Source organism: Manihot esculenta, chromosome 11 (genome assembly GCF_001659605.2).
Source record: "Manihot esculenta cultivar AM560-2 chromosome 11, M.esculenta_v8, whole genome shotgun sequence".
In the NCBI taxonomy this organism is placed as follows: domain Eukaryota; kingdom Viridiplantae; phylum Streptophyta; class Magnoliopsida; order Malpighiales; family Euphorbiaceae; genus Manihot; species Manihot esculenta.
In genome coordinates, this window is record NC_035171.2 from 26,625,560 (window position 1) to 26,643,044 (window position 17,485).

The 17,485-nt window shown below is 29.9% G+C and overlaps 2 protein-coding genes across 3 annotated transcripts; both read left to right on the plus strand.

The window, feature by feature from the left end:
* The first annotated feature begins 611 nt into the window (after positions 1 to 611).
* LOC110625660 (transcription factor bHLH128) lies at positions 612 to 9,198 on the plus strand. Of its 2 annotated transcripts, none has more exons than XM_043961671.1 (6): positions 612 to 1,071; positions 5,377 to 5,699; positions 6,653 to 6,784; positions 8,236 to 8,301; positions 8,564 to 8,632; positions 8,798 to 9,198. In XM_043961671.1, the coding sequence occupies exons 1-6, from the start codon at positions 660 to 662 to the stop codon at positions 8,849 to 8,851; spliced, it is 1,056 nt and encodes a 351-aa protein (XP_043817606.1). In that variant the 5' UTR covers positions 612 to 659; the 3' UTR covers positions 8,852 to 9,198. The 2 variants fall into 2 exon arrangements, with proteins under 2 accessions (XP_043817606.1, XP_021626990.2); XM_021771298.2 differs by having other exon boundaries at positions 613 to 1,071; positions 5,380 to 5,699.
* A 1,929-nt stretch (positions 9,199 to 11,127) lies between these two features.
* Positions 11,128 to 14,577, plus strand: LOC110626365 (ras-related protein RABA5d). Its single transcript, XM_021772206.2, has 2 exons — positions 11,128 to 11,588; positions 13,884 to 14,577. Exons 1-2 carry the CDS (start codon positions 11,255 to 11,257, stop codon positions 14,207 to 14,209), a joined length of 660 nt encoding a protein of 219 aa, XP_021627898.1. The 5' UTR covers positions 11,128 to 11,254; the 3' UTR covers positions 14,210 to 14,577.
* The last annotated feature ends 2,908 nt before the right edge of the window (positions 14,578 to 17,485 follow it).

Genomic DNA, 17,485 nt, shown 5'->3' on the forward strand with positions numbered 1-17,485 from the left:
GCAATAAGTTCATATTGGTTACTAAATAATTTAGTTTTTTTTATCAAATAAGCTTAAAATTTTATATTATACGCGAATTAGCTACCATCATATTAAATTTTAATTTTTAATATAAAATATAATTTTTAAATATAATTTTTAATTAAAATGATATTATTTTAGCTTAAATTTTTTATTGTTATTTAATATTATTTTATTTAAAAATAATAAAAATGATATTTTATTATTAAAAATATAACATGATCCATTTGATATTTAATATAAAGTTGTTGGTTTATTTAACTTTTAGTAAAAAATATAATAGTGAATTTAAGTTATTTTTAAAAATATTATAATTTTAAATAATAAAATAATATTAAAATTAAATATCTAATTTTCCATCCAATAAGCTTATTTTTCAAATAAGAAGGTAAAAAAAATTAGAGCTAAATAGTAAAATACAAAGCAAGTTGAGGAATAAAAATAATTAAAAAAGAAATGAATAAAAAGGGGGCGCACATGTTCAAAAAGTTAGTTGTCATTTAGCGAGAGAAAAGTTACCAAAACAAGATCACCTGCGGGTGATGTAAGAGCCTCCCTTGGACATTTCCTCTTCTAGCTTCCTTCCTTCTCTTTCTTCAAACCGCCCCCCCCCCCCCCCTTCTCTCTCTCTATTCGTAATGGCGCAGCCTCATTGGCCCAAACCCGACAAATCCACCACCATGTACCCACCATCTTCCTCACCTCAGAACCCAACGGTCTCAACTGGTATAACCCGGTATGGTTCCGCCCCAGGTTCGCTTTTAACCAGGGCTGTCGATTCTGTCATTGGGTCTGACCGTGAATTCTCTGCCTTGGGTTCTTCCTCGCCTTCTTTAGTGAGTCACCAGTACTTCTCTGCTGATTCGTCCTCTCTCACATCCGAGTCACCTTGCAAAGTCAACTCATCCAGCGACCCTCGACCCCCACCCAAGAGCAGCGCCGCCGTTGGTGGTTTGCAGAGATCGTATGGGTTCAATGAGATTAATAGTTCTTTAGTCAGGCAGAAAAGCTCGCCCGCTGGTTTTCAGTCCCATCTCTCCACCGAAAACGGTGCGTTTTCCATCTTCCTAACTTTTCGCGTTATTTTTGAAGATTAGAAGAGTTATAATCAAATGACGTTTATACCTCTTGGATTGGATTATTTTTTCAAATGTGAGCATGGGTAGTTTGGGACTTTGACAAATATTGTGGATAGATGAGTGGGCTTAGGACATTGCCATATTTGCTTGGTTGTTGAATCTATTGATTAAAAGTCACTGAGCCATCCAGCATCCCATTCTGTCTTTCGCCGAGTCAACCGGAGGTTGAATTTAATAAGACTGGCTTGAGTGGCGTAGTATTATTTGTAAAAACCAGTTATCCAATTCAATTTTGTATTTAATTTATTTATTGACTGTATGCACTCAAATATTATAGTAATTTCATATTAAAATTTAAATTAATAAAATTTTATTATTTGTAAATCAGAGTTATTCGTACTTTAAATTTTTGAAAAATTATAATTTATAAAGTTTATAAATTAAATAATACATTTTTATAAATGTTGCCAGTTATATATTAAGAAATTAAGATATCAACTTTTTCTTTTATACACAAAAAAAATGATAATATTATTTAGTTTAAGTAGCAGATAAAATCTATTTAGTTATATCTAAAATTGATCATAGACCCAATAGCTGAGAATTTTTTCTTTTTTTTTTTTTTGCATGGTTGATTCTGTGGTATTGGGGATTCTGTGGTCCAGTGGATAAGCGTTGAAGAAAATATAGATCAAGTTGTATATTATATTAAAAAGACAAAAGTACCCTCGAGAGGAATAGTTTTAATGGGCTGAGTTATAGGAATATTATTGTAGATAGTCACGTGGGGCTGGTGGAGTAGAAAGTGGAACAGCCTCAGTCCTTTCTCATCACAATTTTTTATTTTCTTTTCTGTCTTTTCTGTTTGGCTGTATGCACTTAGGCTGTTCTTTAACTATGGTTTAAAGCTTATCAGATTAATTTTATTTAAAATAAAAATGTCTTCAAGATGGGCATACACATTATAAAAATATTAAATGTAAAAAGAAGGAGAGAATAGTATTAGTAAGAGGAAATGTGAAGTGTTTTAGTGGTTTGGTTGAGGGATGACATCCCCATGGACCTACCTAGTACTTTCATGAATATATATATTTTGTGCTAATGAAAGTTTTGAAAGGGATGAGATTGCTTTTTTTAATTGCATGCATTATCAGATAAATATTGAATTATTATTCCAATAGCTCATATATGTTCTATGGTGTTGATTTCATCATCTCATGTTTGGTGTTCATATTGACAAATTAACAAGAGTTTAAGAATGGAAGGTAAACAGAATTTTGGTTGCATTCGCAAATAACAGGCCTATAATGACTGTAATGTTTTGATACTGGCCTGGTACTATACAATTCTTTTGTGTAAATTTGCAAAGTTCAGAATAATAATATATATTTAAAGATGTAATTAAAATTAGAATATGTAATTAAATAATAAATATAAATATATTAAATAAATTAATTTATGAGAGATAATTTCTTGATTATTTATTTTTCTTAAATTTTATCTTACTAAAGCCTAAATTTATATTTGGTCAAATCAAACATTCTTTGATACTATTTTCTAATTATTTATATATTTCTCTAAAAAGTAGTAAAAATTAGAACAGAACCTATATAAATTTCATAAATAGCCTGATGTAAATCATAATTTTTTTTATCAATAAACAAAAGTCAATCAATAAATGCAAGAATTAAATTATAAAAGTATTGATATTCTCTTTTCACTTCAAAATTACCTTGTCTATTTGATGAGATGAGCTCTTCAACTTAAAAAAAATCATAAAAGAAATGAAGGATGCCACTTGATTGTAAAGAAAAATGAGAAAACATAACAAACGACTGGAGATAATTTGCAGTGAAGCTCAATGAATAAAGCCAATGCCATCTTCTGCTTTAAGAAAAGCCTCTTCTTGTTGCCTTACAAGAATAGTGGCCTATACGATATTTAAGTAACAGTTAGTACAGTCTTTACCTTTAACTAACGGCTGTAGCTCTTTACCCACAATTTTAAAAATTTGTTGTTTATAAGCTATAAGGGTAATGATAAGCTATTTTTCCATTAAATAATAGTCATGTCGTAAATGCTCCAAGTAATTTCAATACAAATAAGCTTGACTCTAACCCTTTATTTTCTATTTGTTTCTGTCTAAAATTGCTATCCCCTAGAAACAGTAACATGAATAGACACAACCTCATCAAAGAAGAAAGCATTGTTATGATGAGTCCATAGAATCCAACAGCTAAAAAATAGCATTGACCATCTAGGCCCATGCTCTGCCCTTCCACTGCACCATTAATGTTGATAGAAACTCACATGTAGCTTGTCATATTCTGGAGCTTTCCATGGTTTTCTCTTTAAATGAGTAGCCTGAACTTCAACATCAGCAATAGGAGCATAAAGTGCGGTAACAAAATTCCAAGATAGATTGAAAACATACCTCAAATGGGGTAGGCTGGTGGCACTGTGCCATCCTCACTATACAAGTATCTAAAAAAATTCACTGCCAACTCTTTTAATGCAATCTGACTGTCAACCCATAATACCAAACATATGTCAAATTGTCAACATCTTAATTTTTGTTTTCACTTTCATCGGTTAACAAACTTTAGGTGCAAATAAGTTGTGTTCTTGTTGAATCTATTCACTTCTAGATATTTGATAACAGAGAAGTTCCTCTCAAGACATGATCACTTCTAAATCTCTTCTCAAGTCATTCTCAATATGCAAATGTTGAGAAGAGTACTATTCAAGAGCTTGTTGTATGCTAGCAAGCCTAGTTGGAAGCTGCTGTTTCCACTAAAACAAGTTATCAAATACCTAATGATTACATTTCCGTAGCAAGTGTTAGAACCACCAAGCCTCTGCTTAAAGAATTAGTCCATGAAGAATATAACCAAAAGATTGTCATGTGCCAATTTAGTTTTCTAGAAAGCAGAGTGGGTGTTTGCAATCAGTGGAACTTTTAAAGGTATGTAGATGAAGCATTATAGGCTGATGATTCAATATTGATTACTCAACCTGAAAGTTGATTTTGTATGAGGGCTCAAGAAACGGTTTAGATTTATCATATATTTTTCTCTAATGGGCTCTGCTTGCGATTGTGTTTAGGAGGCCAAAAAGCTAGTTGGAACTTGTTTATTGAAAGCTGTTGAAACCAAAAGCAGCTTATAGAAGTTGTTTTGTTGGTTTGAAGTTTCTATTATTAAAATATATCAAATTTAAATTAAAATGACAATTCAAAGGTCCTTAATAAATGTTTTGATATAATGCTGTTTTCAGACTGCAGTTGAAACAATAGTGCCAAATGAATGCATCATCAATAATATGACTTGGTTTCATGCCTCTGGCGGAAGTAGGGATTCCAAAAAGGACACCTTGACACACCCATGTATTTTGGCAGTTTTGCTAACTCACTTTTAATAAACAACATTTTTCCTCATACATTGATGGTGCTCAAATGAATAGGAAGAAAAAAAAAAGGTTGAAATGAAATTAGGGAGAGGCCTAATGTGCCATTTTCAGGGAACTGTGATATTATATATCTAATATTAGTAATATTGTACCATATTCTAATAGCAATATTGTACCATATTCTAATAGCTTGAACTTATTGAGCAGTTAGTTGCTTAATATGATAGCGTGGTTGTTTAACCAATTCCCCAAACAGGCTGTTTAACTGAATGCAAAAATATGTTATCAGCTAAGATTATACATTGTGAAAATTTTATTCTTCTTCAGCTATTGGAAAAATATGTATTATTAGTAGATAGAGAAAGCAAATTTCATTGATATTCTTGATGTAGGAAGTTTCTTGATGCCATAGATGTCATGTACCATCTCTTTATTTATTAAATTCTTCATCTTCTTTTGTTGAAAGGAAAAGAAGGAAAGTTGCTTGACTATTGAGTTCCATCTGCAAGTTTCAATTTGGGAATTTAGTCCTATAACTGGTTTGGTCTAAATGAGCGGACATTTGTCAGCTTCATCTAGTAGAAATTATTTAAACCAATGGATTACTTTGATACAGAACCAAGGGGATGTTACCCTAGTATAGATAGAAAGACAGCTCTTAGAAGTATAAAAATGGTTTTTTTCATTATTTTCAATGCAAATCCTTAAATAAACTTTGCTGCCTACAAGTAGTATTTGTATCTCTCTGCTCCAAAGCCTCATATTAGCTGTTGGATTAACTATTGGATGATTTGTGATGGTTTAAATGTTGTAGTCTTGGGGGTTCTAACTTCTATGTATTTTCTATCCTTTTTGTCAATTTAAATAGCAGGTTTTTCAATCACACGAGGAAGTGGAGGGCATAACTCTCACAATGGTGCAACTGGGAGCCACACGATGTCAAGGTTGAAGTCTCAATTGAGCTTTACCAGACAAGATTCTCTTTCTCAGATATCTGAAATTAGTGAGAGTGCTGCGGAAGGCATCAATTCTAACAGTGGCCACCAGAGTTCTCATTCTTATTCTGCCGCTGGCTTTGGGATGGGGTCCTGGGACAATACCAATTCCATTGTATTTTCTGGTCCACCAAGCAAACTAGCAAAAAACATTGATGGAGACATTTTTAGCTGTCTCAATGGCTTAGAAACTCAGGTAGAGAACTTTTCTTGAAGACTTGCATGCATCAGGAAAGTCAAGGAAGAGTGCATAACTTCTCATGTTCTAGAGCATCTAAATCTAATTGATAAGTATATGTTAAGTTTTAGAAAGAAAAAGAGGACAGAGGATTGAACACAAAAGCTACATCTTTTATTCACATCACTAGCTACTCAATACAAAAGCTTTCTTATTTATAATAGAAGATACAAAATACAGTTCCAGAAGTTACTCTTACATTATTGATTTTGGTGAAAATTAAGGAGATTTGTCTTCCATTAGTCCTTGAATTATGCAGACAACTTATCCCAAATTTAAGGAGCAATCTTTACCTTTAATTAAGGAAAATCTCATCAATTCTGATAATATGCAAACAACACTTGCTCTTCACATTTTATTTATACCCTCAGTTATAATTAACGCAACAGATATGTGAATCATTTGCAACTGTAAATACCTAAGATCACTACAGTATTTATTTGTTTCGTTTCAAGTAACTTTTTGGAGGCCCCTATTTTAGCTTTTTTATGCTGTATGTCAAATTAATTGTGAAGAGCACAGCATTTTCTCTCTGAAACAGTTCTTATCTGGTTATTTTACATATAGCGATGATGCATCAAATCCCCAAGGGGACGACCTAATGGTTAAAACTTGAGGTTTTTTCTTTTTCTTTTTTTTTTTAATCAAGAACAACTTGAGGTTATAACTTTGATTTTGAAAGTTTGTATAGAATGTGCTGCTGGCAGCCTCCATCATTCAGCAAATTGTGCTGGACCGAATTTGTTTTCATAAGGGAATAAAAAAAAAAGAAAGGGAAATGCAACCTCAGATTGACATTTAAAGCAGATATATCAATATTAATAGAGCAAACAGCTGATGTTTTTGTATTGAAGTTATGGTTCAGTAATTTTATTGTGTTGGTATATATCTCTGACTCATTTTGCATTCAGTTTAGCTTGCCGCAAACTAGTCTTGAGATGGCAACAGTGGAGAAGCTACTAAGTATTCCTGAAGACTCTGTGCCATGCAAAATCCGTGCCAAGCGTGGCTGTGCCACTCACCCTCGAAGCATTGCTGAAAGGGTTAGTAAATTCTGTCCGACTCATATACAACCTAATTTTTCATCGAGGCATTTCCTTGATTTATTTTGATGAATGACCATTTGTCATTTCTCCTTTTGGCATATCTGAACACATTTTTCCTCGCTACTTTGATTCATTTGTATATAGCAAGTGGTCTGCTTTATAAGGTTCTCAATTGGGGTTGCCATCTTTATCTAACTGGTATTTCATTGTCAAGTTGTTGATATCCTGATTTTGTTTTAGTGTATTCAAAGTAGGCAACCATTCTGAATGAGTAAAGCATAAACCAATAAGGAATATGCATCATCATAGTTGAGGCAGTATATTTTGTCTTACAAATATGCTAAGGAAGCCTATTCTTTGCAGTCCATTTCAAAAAGAAAAATTATGTGTCTGTCTCTATCTGTTTATTGTTTTTCGGCAGACAATATAATTAATTGTCTCTACTGAATGCTGAATGTTGCTCATACCATATATTTCACAAAAATACTTCATGATATTTATCATTTAGGATGATAATGCGAGATTGATAAATCATATTGCTTTTGGCAAAAAAAGAAAGAAGATCAATCATATTTCTTTGTACATTAGATAATGGATTCATTGAACTTAATGTAATAGCTGAAACATGCAGTCTCTATAACACAATAGAACATATGGAACTACTTACCTATTGCACTATTGATGTGTTGTTCTTTTTCTCAATAATCACATATTTATAGGAGAATTATCAGATATTTTGTCTATTAAAGGAGGATTTCTATTTTGAAATCAAGATGATTTTTTTGCTTCATGCTTATTCAATGTGTGTTATAAAGTAGGAGTTAGTTTCTAATTTGGAGATTTGATTGGCGTAGGAACACTGTCAATACAGGTCCTTTTGGAAGAAATCCTCAAGCTTTTAGGTTGCATTAATCAAATATGTTATATAATTGTGATTACATTGCATATTTGATTATTTTGTTTGGTAACATAAAAAAAATTGATGTAATGGAATGTTAATTATATGCTGTAATCAGTTACATTTCAAGTAACATAATGATCATTAAATATAAAAATGGATATAATCATGATTATTTGTTTTGATTTATTTCATTTATTGTCAACATCACCACTACCATCCAGCGCACCACTGCCACTTAGTTGCCATTACCACCACTGCCTCGACTTAGTTGTCATTACCACCACTGCCTTTAATTTGTTTTCTTGGGGCAGGAATAATTGTTTCTACATGGAAGGAACCTTACAAACTCGGAAAAGTTTTAGGAAACTAATGATGGACCTGGGTACATTAAAATAGTATTCCCTTGTGCTATTTTATGCATAAAACCATTATAGCATTTGCATCCATATTTATAGTATGTAAATATGCATGCCTGTGAAGAAAAATATATTTATGTACGAGAATGAGGATGCTGATTTACAAGTTTCCATTGCTTTTTGTGTCACAGGAGAGAAGGACTAGAATAAGTGGGAGGTTGAAGAAGCTACAAGAGCTTGTTCCTAACATGGATAAGGTAACATCAGTTAATTCTTTTTTCTTGCAGAATGTGAATATATGGAATGAGATATTGTTTATGTCATTAAATTCCTTCTCTGGGATTTGTTAACATTATGATTTTTTTTTATTTTTTTTTTTGGTTGGTTTATATGGCTCCAATTGAGATTTGAACTTTGGACGTTGATATTACATGTACCTATGCTTTTCTGATTCCAAAATTACACTCCAAAGAGATTGTGGACAATAATATGTTGAATTGTTTTAACTTGTTCCTACAGCAAACGAGCTATTCAGACATGTTGGATTTGGCAGTGCAGCACATCAAAGGCCTTCAAAATGAAATTCAGGTGTGTAAACTTTCAATGATAAAAAGCAAATAAAGAGAAAATAGAAGAAAAACAAATGGATTTGCATACATTCAATATTTATCCAGCAGTTAAATCAATATCTAGTGCAGATATAATCATCTTGGTACTCTTCCTCTTATGTCTGCTCCTCCTTCTGTCTTGCAGAAACTACACAGTGAATTGGAGAATTGTACATGTGGATGCAGACCAACCACGTGACATTTTGGTTAACTGGGATTTTCAAGAAACAAGTTTTTAATCCAAGGATTTTGAATTCAAAAGGGAACTCAGCCCAAGGCTAATTTTGTTGTTGTACCAAGTTTAACTTAATAATGCAAAGTAGAAGATTAGAAACTCTAAAAAATTGTATATAAAGAATTTACAAGTGCTGATTTGTATTTTACCTCAGGAAAAAAAAGGATGTTTGTAAAATGATTTTCAATTTCAACTTCTTTGAGCAGTTTGCTACCTTTTTAAGGATGATGCTTTTGGTTTTTGAATTCAGTTGGCCTTTGAAAAATGAAATTTGCATCATTTAGTAAAATGAGATGCAACCATTTTCCTGAAATTGTTATGCTCCATGATTCAACCTTCCACTTGCAGCTTTATATGCTTGATGATGTTAAAGCAAGGCTTGGTTCATCAGACGCAGATTTTCTTCTTTTCTTTTTTTTTTCTTTTTTTTTTTTTGGGGTCATTTAATGGTAATTCATAATAAAGCTTTTTCAGACTAAGCAAAATTTACAACTTATAAATAATTTAGTTTCAATGTTTCATTCTATAAATGAAATAGTCGTTTAAAATTTACTATTAATTATAATAATTTAATCTTTGAAAATTTACTTTTTGTAATAATTTAATCTCTTTAAATTTAATTTAATTTCTATTATTTTAATATTTATAATAATTTAAATTTGGTTTTATTTTTTTAATTTATAATTAATTAATAGTAAATTTAATAGAATTATTATTTTATTATCAAAATAAAAATATTTAGATTAAATTATTTATTATTAAAAAAATAAACATTAAATTATAGATAATGTATTATAGATATATGCAACTAAAAAATTTTTCTTTTTCCTCAATAATTTTTTGCCTGTTTTGGACAATTTAGCAACATGAGGTAATGTAGCTGCCTTTTGTTTATCTCAACCAGAAATCTTGGAACATTCATTTTTTTGGTGTCCTTATATTAGAATTGTTTGGTTTATTAGTCCTTGTAAGTATATATTTTATATAGAGGGCTTTCCTAATTTTTTTGAAATGCTAGAAAGTTTTAATAGAAAAGCCACGATTGAATTCAGATGGCTCGTTACTTATCACCTTAGTTATATTTACATTATGGCATATTTGGAAAGATTAAAATAAATTGATAAAGTTGACTTAGATCCTATAGCTATCTCGCGACGGATATTTGCTAATCTCTGACAATTGCAGCAGAGTGATGTTTTTGCTGTTTTTTTTATTTCTATATCGATTTCATCTAATAACTTATATAACTTTGAATACGTGAAATTTTTAGATTTATGTGTCATGTTGTACGGTGGGATCAGATTTTTTTAGCTGTTATTGCTGTTATTATCGTTGATAGCCATGAGTGAATAGTTCATGACATTGTCAACAAGATTCATTATTCCTATATTTTTATAGGTGAAACTCGAATTGTCCTTATAGATATTAAAATTTATTAATATCACATGATAGCATTATGTGAGTCAGCTTTTTAATTTTAGAAATAAGTATAACTATAATAACTGTATTATATTTTAGTTTTCAAATTTTACTTATTATATTTAAATATATTTCTCGTATGATTAATTACTATGTAATTAAACTCTTTTTGAAAAAATTTTTTATTTTAGACCGGTTGAGTTATCAACCATTTGAATTACAACAGTTTTTATAACGGTGTCTAACAGTAATGCATTTTTTTGTGTATATAAAAATTATTTTTCTTAAAAAAATTATTTTTTTATTATAAAAATAAAACGAATTTAATTCCATTATAGAAACATAATATTATCTTTAATAAAAATATAATTATTTGCCCAACGACTTTTTCTTTTTTTGCATGGACATGAACAAGATAAGTAATGAGTTACCACTACCTTTGTCTTGCTCATGATTAGTTCTCCATCTCTCTCTACATATATAAATATATATAAACCATTGTTATTTTTTTCTCCAAAATTCATTTTAATGATGATAAATAATAAATAATTTGAAAAAAATCAGAACTTTTCCAGATTTAATAGATCTTAAGATGGAAAGTTTAGCATCAATTATATATATATATATTAAGAATTTTATAGATAAATAAAAGTAGCATGTGCCATCATTGCCATCAAATAATCATGAATTTCGGTGGAAATTATTATATTATAATAATAAAAAAAGAAATTTAATATGATAATTAATAGTAATAAATAAATTTTTTTTGGGTGGGTATGAATAAAATTTTTATTACAAAGCAAATAAAGAGAAAGCTGTCCGTGCCCTTTATCATCAATCCATTACACCCGCAGCATGTTGTCTCTGCCAGCTTGACTACACATTACCTCATCTCCACCTCGCTTTCTCTCTCTCTCTCTGTGTGGAAGGACTAGAGCAGCAAACGCCATGTCGTCGGACGATGAGGGAGGAGAGGAGTACCTTTTCAAGATCGTGATTATTGGGGACTCAGCTGTCGGAAAATCCAATCTCTTATCTCGGTATGCGCGGAACGAGTTCAATTTACACTCCAAAGCCACCATAGGTGTGGAATTCCAGACCCAGAGCATGGAAATCGACGGTAAGGAAGTTAAGGCTCAGATTTGGGACACCGCCGGTCAAGAGAGGTTCCGTGCTGTTACTTCTGCTTACTATAGAGGTGCTGTTGGTGCTCTCGTTGTTTATGATATTAGCCGCCGCACTACTTTTGATAGTGTCGGTCGTTGGCTTGATGAGCTAAAGAGTAAGTAAAACAAACCTCGCCTTTTGTTTTATGAGTACCCATTTGGCTATTACTTTGATTTTGTGCTTGTGGATTGTGTTCTAATTGGTAGAAACTGGTTTGGTGCATTATCTGAATTTTCTTGCTTGATTTGGGTTTGTGGGTCTGATTTGGGTGGTTAATGCGGATAGTTATAGTAGATCTGAAGTTGTAATGTGGTTTATACCACTTGCTTTAGAAGAAAGGAACCGATTTACCTCTTTTGTAAAAAGTTCCAAGACATTTTTTACTGTCTGGCATCCTTGCTTTTTTCTTTTCTTTTCCTTTTGGGTGTAGAATTTAGTTGGCATATTCTGAGATTATGCCCTGCATTGATTCTTTAGTTTTTGTTTGTTGCATATCTTTAGATGGTGATTAAATTCAACTACAGTCAGTTTAATGATGATTTAGGAATGCATAATCTCATAATGATGGTGATTGCATGATCTGTTGGAAGCTAGGATTCAAAAAAAAAAAAATCCAATTGCTTTGATGGGCTGATAGATTGAAGTAGTAGCATATTACTGTTTTGATTTTTGATTCAAGTAGTATGTTGTTCAGCATCTGTTCAATATGGCCCATTTGCTGAGACACACATTGTAAGTTTTATTCTTGTTTTGTAAATGGAGTTATTGACTGATGCAGACTGTGATTAAGATAGCAATTGTATCCCTTCTATTTCAGCTAAACTTTTTATTCCCTGCTAATGGTTCGGCCGGGCTCTTAAGATTTGATGGCTTCCTTCTTCTTTTTTTTTTTTTAAAAAAAACTAATTTTTTTTTCACTTACCCAACTTATTGAGGTCTTCAATTCTAAGTCATTCCGAGCCCATTTTTGCAATTGTGATAATCCTTAATAGTCTGTCCATTTCAGCTTGTGTTCATCATGAATGGTCCATGATGAACCACTGGTTCATTGATTGGCTGTGCTCCAATTAGTACAGATCTTGTTGTCTTGGACTACCTATTCCACACGCTTGAATCATCTCCAGAAACCAAAACCAGGATATAGTGAGCACTAAGAGTTGCTTGTGCTTGCAAAAAGTTTCACGAGCTGAAGGCTTCTTCACCTTCAATAACTTGAAACAAGTGCCTTCAGTGATTCTGGAATGCTTTGATGTACTTGAGCTCTTGGTTTCAGAGTGAAATCCAGATACAGTGTTGGTGTCTTGAGTATTTTGGTGACCCAACGCCCACTGATTCTTCTGCTATAACTTGTACTAGAGCCCCATTTTTTTCTGCTCTTTGGATGTCATCACTTAAAGGTTCTCGATGCACTAGTTAAACAATCCTGCTAGTTTTAATTCTTCAAATAGTGAACCAAATATAACTTCACTCTTTCGATTTGAAGTAATTTGGTCAATTCTAGGAATGTGTGAATGAAAAGTTGTGAGGATGCCATGAAAAAAAGCTCAAATTGCTTGACGCTGGGAAAAGCTGGCATATGTAAAGTCGTTATCAGAACTAAAGGGAGGTATTGGTAAGAAGTAAAGAAAGTGTAGAGAAGTTCTCAAGCATATCTTGGAACTCAGTAAACCTTGCACAAGTAACGGTTCTTGGACCTTGTGGAATCAATTCGAGAGTGACTAGTAAATTGCTTCTTCAATTATGCACAAAAGTAAAGCAAATTAACATGTTAGCAACTAGTTTTTAGTTGAAGATATGGTAACCTAAGAGCTACGTTTATGAGTAGAAGAATAGTAGGCCTGAAAATTACTTACATTGTTTCTTCAGAAGATAGATTAATCCACAGTTGCAAGCCCTTTTTTGTTCCTTCTACTGTAGGCATTTCTGAGTGGATTAATTTATCGACTGAATGAGAAAAAAGGAAATTATAAAATGAAGCTAAGGACAAGGAAACCGATAGTTCCCTTCAGTTCTGTCATATATTGCCACATTTTTTATTTGGTTTAATTTAAAAAATCCAACTGAAATACTTTACCTGCATATCTCCAGTGTGACTTATACTCTTATACCCTGCAAAAATCTTGGTAAGTATTTTGCAACTGTGAGGTCCCTTCTTATCACCATTGAGTTCATTTCGTGCAAACACGTCAACTATACATGGGTTGGTACCTCCTGTTGACTCTGAATATGAATTTTAGTCTCCCTATTTATCAAATTTAGTTTTTCTTTATAGAGTATCTTTCAGGTACATGTTAAGGTTAATCATTTTCTAGTTATTTTGCAAATACAGCTTAGGTATTAATGTTTATGCCTCTATATTTCATACTCAAGAGTTTACATATCTAATGGTTTGAACTTAACAATCATGCAGCTCATTCTGATACAACTGTAGCAAGGATGCTGGTTGGGAACAAATGTGATTTGGAGAATATCAGGGATGTCAGTGTTGAGGAAGGCAAAAGCCTGGCAGAAGCAGAAGGATTATTTTTCATGGAGACATCTGCCCTCGATTCAACAAACGTTAAAAAGGCTTTTGAGATTGTTATCCGAGAAATATATAACAACGTGAGCCGGAAGGTCCTGAACTCAGACACATACAAAGCTGAATTATCACTGAACAGGGTAACTCTTGTTAATAATGGAACTGATGGATCAAAGAAATCTCAAAACTATTTTTCCTCCTGCTGCTCCAGGTGACCTCTGTACTTCTCATCTCAAAATGGCATACAAGTTCAGGGCTTTTTCATGGTTGGTTTGTTGATTCAATTTGGTTGGTTGGTTGCTTTATCAAGGTTCTTTAATTGCACAATAAGTTGATACTATAGAGTTAAAATTACTTAGTTCAATACGAAAAAGGGCAGTCAGGTTTTTGAACTTTAGTTACAAGAATTGTGTAATCTTACAATAAATTGAATGGTTATTTTTTACCCTGTGAGATTTTAGCATGTTTTACTGAAAGGGACAGATGTAACTATTATATTTGCCAGTTCTTTTCCAGAAAGGAGGAACAGAGTAGAGATGTATTTGTTTAAGTTATTGCAATTTATTTTGTTGTGGACCGTTGATTAATGTCTTCAAAATTTTTCATTATTGGTAATTTTAATCTTATCCACCTCTTAGACAGGGCATGCTTTTGTTCTCAGTTCTCACGATAATTCTGAATGGTAAGAGACATTCCTTAATATTGTAGTTTTACTGTTTTAAGCTCCTGGAACACATTCTGTTGGATTGTTTTATAAATTATCCTCTTAATACTTTGTTTGGCAGGAGGTAAAGTAAGGTTTCTAGAAGTAAGATTTTATAACTGAGGTTTTCATGATTTTTTTTAAATGTTTGTAAATTTTTATCGGTTTGAGAAGAATGAGAAGTCTTTTTGTTGAGGTTTTAAAGAGAAAACCTTTTCAATTTGCTAATTTGCCACAAATTTAGCGGTTTTTAAGAATTAAAAAACCTTGCTTTAAAAACTTCAATATCTCCCTGTTTTTGAATTTTGGAAAACTTTCAATTACTTTAATAAAATATCTTCTCAAATGAAGGCTAAATAGAATGATAAGCCATTAAAGGAGATTTACTATTTAGTTGGCAATTCTTATATTCGTTGTTTTCGTTAATTTACTTTAGTTTACAGATGCTAATTACCTTACGTTTTTTTTTTTTTAGAGTGATTAATTGTTGCAGAACTTTGTTTCAGCCACATCATATGATTTCATTGTCGGAAATTTTTTATTAAATTCTTTGTGTACATTTGGATTAAAATCGGTTTCGTATCCTATTTTCTTTAAAAGTAATTTTTCTTTTTCCTCTTATATTCTAAAAACGGATGATAATTCATGAGTTGCTGTCAAGATCGTTGCTAACAAGGGCGTAATTATTTCCTACATTCCTAGTAGTGGATAAAATGCTCAATGAACAACCTAAATATGTGTAAATATTTCAATACATAAAAAGACTACAGGCACTCTCCAACAGTATAAAACTCGGGAGGAGGCCTCCTTCATGACTTCCAGAACAAGGGAGGAAGATTTCATAGATACCCTAAGAACTCGAATAGAGGCAATCCAAACGTAGCCCAAGTGTAAAGCCGGAAGAAGAAAAGTCGTCGGACGAGAAAAGAGTTAAGTTTATCTATTTTATAGTTTTCATTTGAACTTATTATTTAATAGTTTAATAGTTTAATATTGTGATAATTATTTTAATACTTTAATATTTTAATATTTTTAATTAATATTTAAATTTATTATTTTAATAGTCTTATCTCAAAAATTTTATTTTTTAATTTATTAAAATTTAAATGTTATCAAAGTTAGTAATTTTTAATAATTATCCCATATAATTTTATTATTTATTAAAAAATATCAAAATTCTGAATATACGAAATAAAATATGGTCAAAATTTTAAGATATGCTTATTCAAATATATTTAAATGTTAATAAATTACCAAATAAAATTAATTAAACTAACAAATAAGAAATAAAAAAAATTAAACGTTGATTAATTTTAGATGATAAATATTTAAAATAATTTAGATATATTTGAAATAATTCATTAATTTTAAATTGTTTAAACAATAAAAATATTATCCATTTTTAAATTAAAATATAATTATAAATAAATAAAAAAGTTAAGGGTATTATTGATAATCTTAATATTCCCCTTCCCATATAAATTATAGATATATATAACATATATTTAAATTATTTAAAAATTTTGTAAAGTGTATAAATATACAAAATTAAGTATAAAAATAAAAATATAAGTAAATAATTTAATATACATTTTATTTACCATTTTATTATATAATTTTTAAGTTATATATATTTAACAAATGATTAAATATATTATAAATATGATAACACACTTACAATTAAGAATGATATAAATTGATTTAGTATTTTATAAATAATTTATTAAGAAAATGTAGATGAATAAAATATAATAATAGTATGTAAATTATAGTATATATATACTATAATTTTAGTGCATATAAATACAGTGACAGATGAAGAAATTTAAATTAGAAGCCCAATTTTATTTTTTCAGTAAAAATTTTAATTTCACTTAATTTATAAAAAATATTTATTTACATGTATAAAATTTTTTAGGTAAAATTTAATTTTAAGTAGAAAAAAAAAAAAAAATCACATGTATAAAATTTTATAAATTAAATTAATTTCCTTGCTATTAGATATTGAATATGAGTTTTTAAAATTTTTTAATATGAATTGTTTAAACTATTATTTGTTAAAAAAATAAATGTTTTGATCTATATTTAAAATTTTTTAAATTTAAAATATAATTGTGAACTATTAAAATTATTTTTTATTTACACTAAACATGTTAATTGTGTTCTAAATTTTAATGAAATGATAAAATTATTATTGTTTAATTTTGTTAATTTATAAAAAATTAAAATACAATTAATAAATTTAAAATATAATTAATAATATATTTGATCAATATGATATTTTTTATTGTCTTTAATTATCATAATATTTATAATTTTAAGTGTTGAATGAAAATAATCGGTGAATAACTTATCTTATAAATATTTTTAAAAAAATTAAGTAGTAAAGTTAAAATTTCAAAAATTAAAGTTAAATTTTTTAAATAAAAAAATAAATAAGAAAATGGACATAAATTAAGATTGCTGTTTTAAAATTATATTGGTATTTAAAATTATATTGGTATTGAGTATTTAAAATTATATTGGTATTGAGATTTTATTTATAGGATAATTATTATAAATTTATGAATTTTTAGAAATTTTATTAATTTTAATCTTTATCAAAATTACTCGATTAAAAGGTTTATATATTTTATAAAATCAAATTGTTTAGTCTATTTGTTAAAGTAAAGGTTAGTAAATATATTTTACAAATGATCTGAATAAATAGTATAAATATTTAAATATATAGATACTAAATAATATATATAATTAAAATTACATAAATTAAATGATATAAATATTCAAG

Bases quoted from the DNA above. Each gene is read 5' to 3' on its own strand.
- LOC110625660 (XM_043961671.1), top strand. From the start codon at position 660: ATGGCGCAGCCTCATTGGCCCAAACCCGACAAATCCACCACCATGTAC. The intron at 5,700-6,652 runs GTAGAGAACTTT...TTTTGCATTCAG, and splicing joins TCAATGGCTTAGAAACTCAG to TTTAGCTTGCCGCAAACTAG. The intron at 8,302-8,563 runs GTAACATCAGTT...TTGTTCCTACAG, and splicing joins TTGTTCCTAACATGGATAAG to CAAACGAGCTATTCAGACAT.
- LOC110626365 (XM_021772206.2), top strand. From the start codon at position 11,255: ATGTCGTCGGACGATGAGGGAGGAGAGGAGTACCTTTTCAAGATCGTG. The intron at 11,589-13,883 runs GTAAGTAAAACA...ACAATCATGCAG, and splicing joins TTGGCTTGATGAGCTAAAGA to CTCATTCTGATACAACTGTA.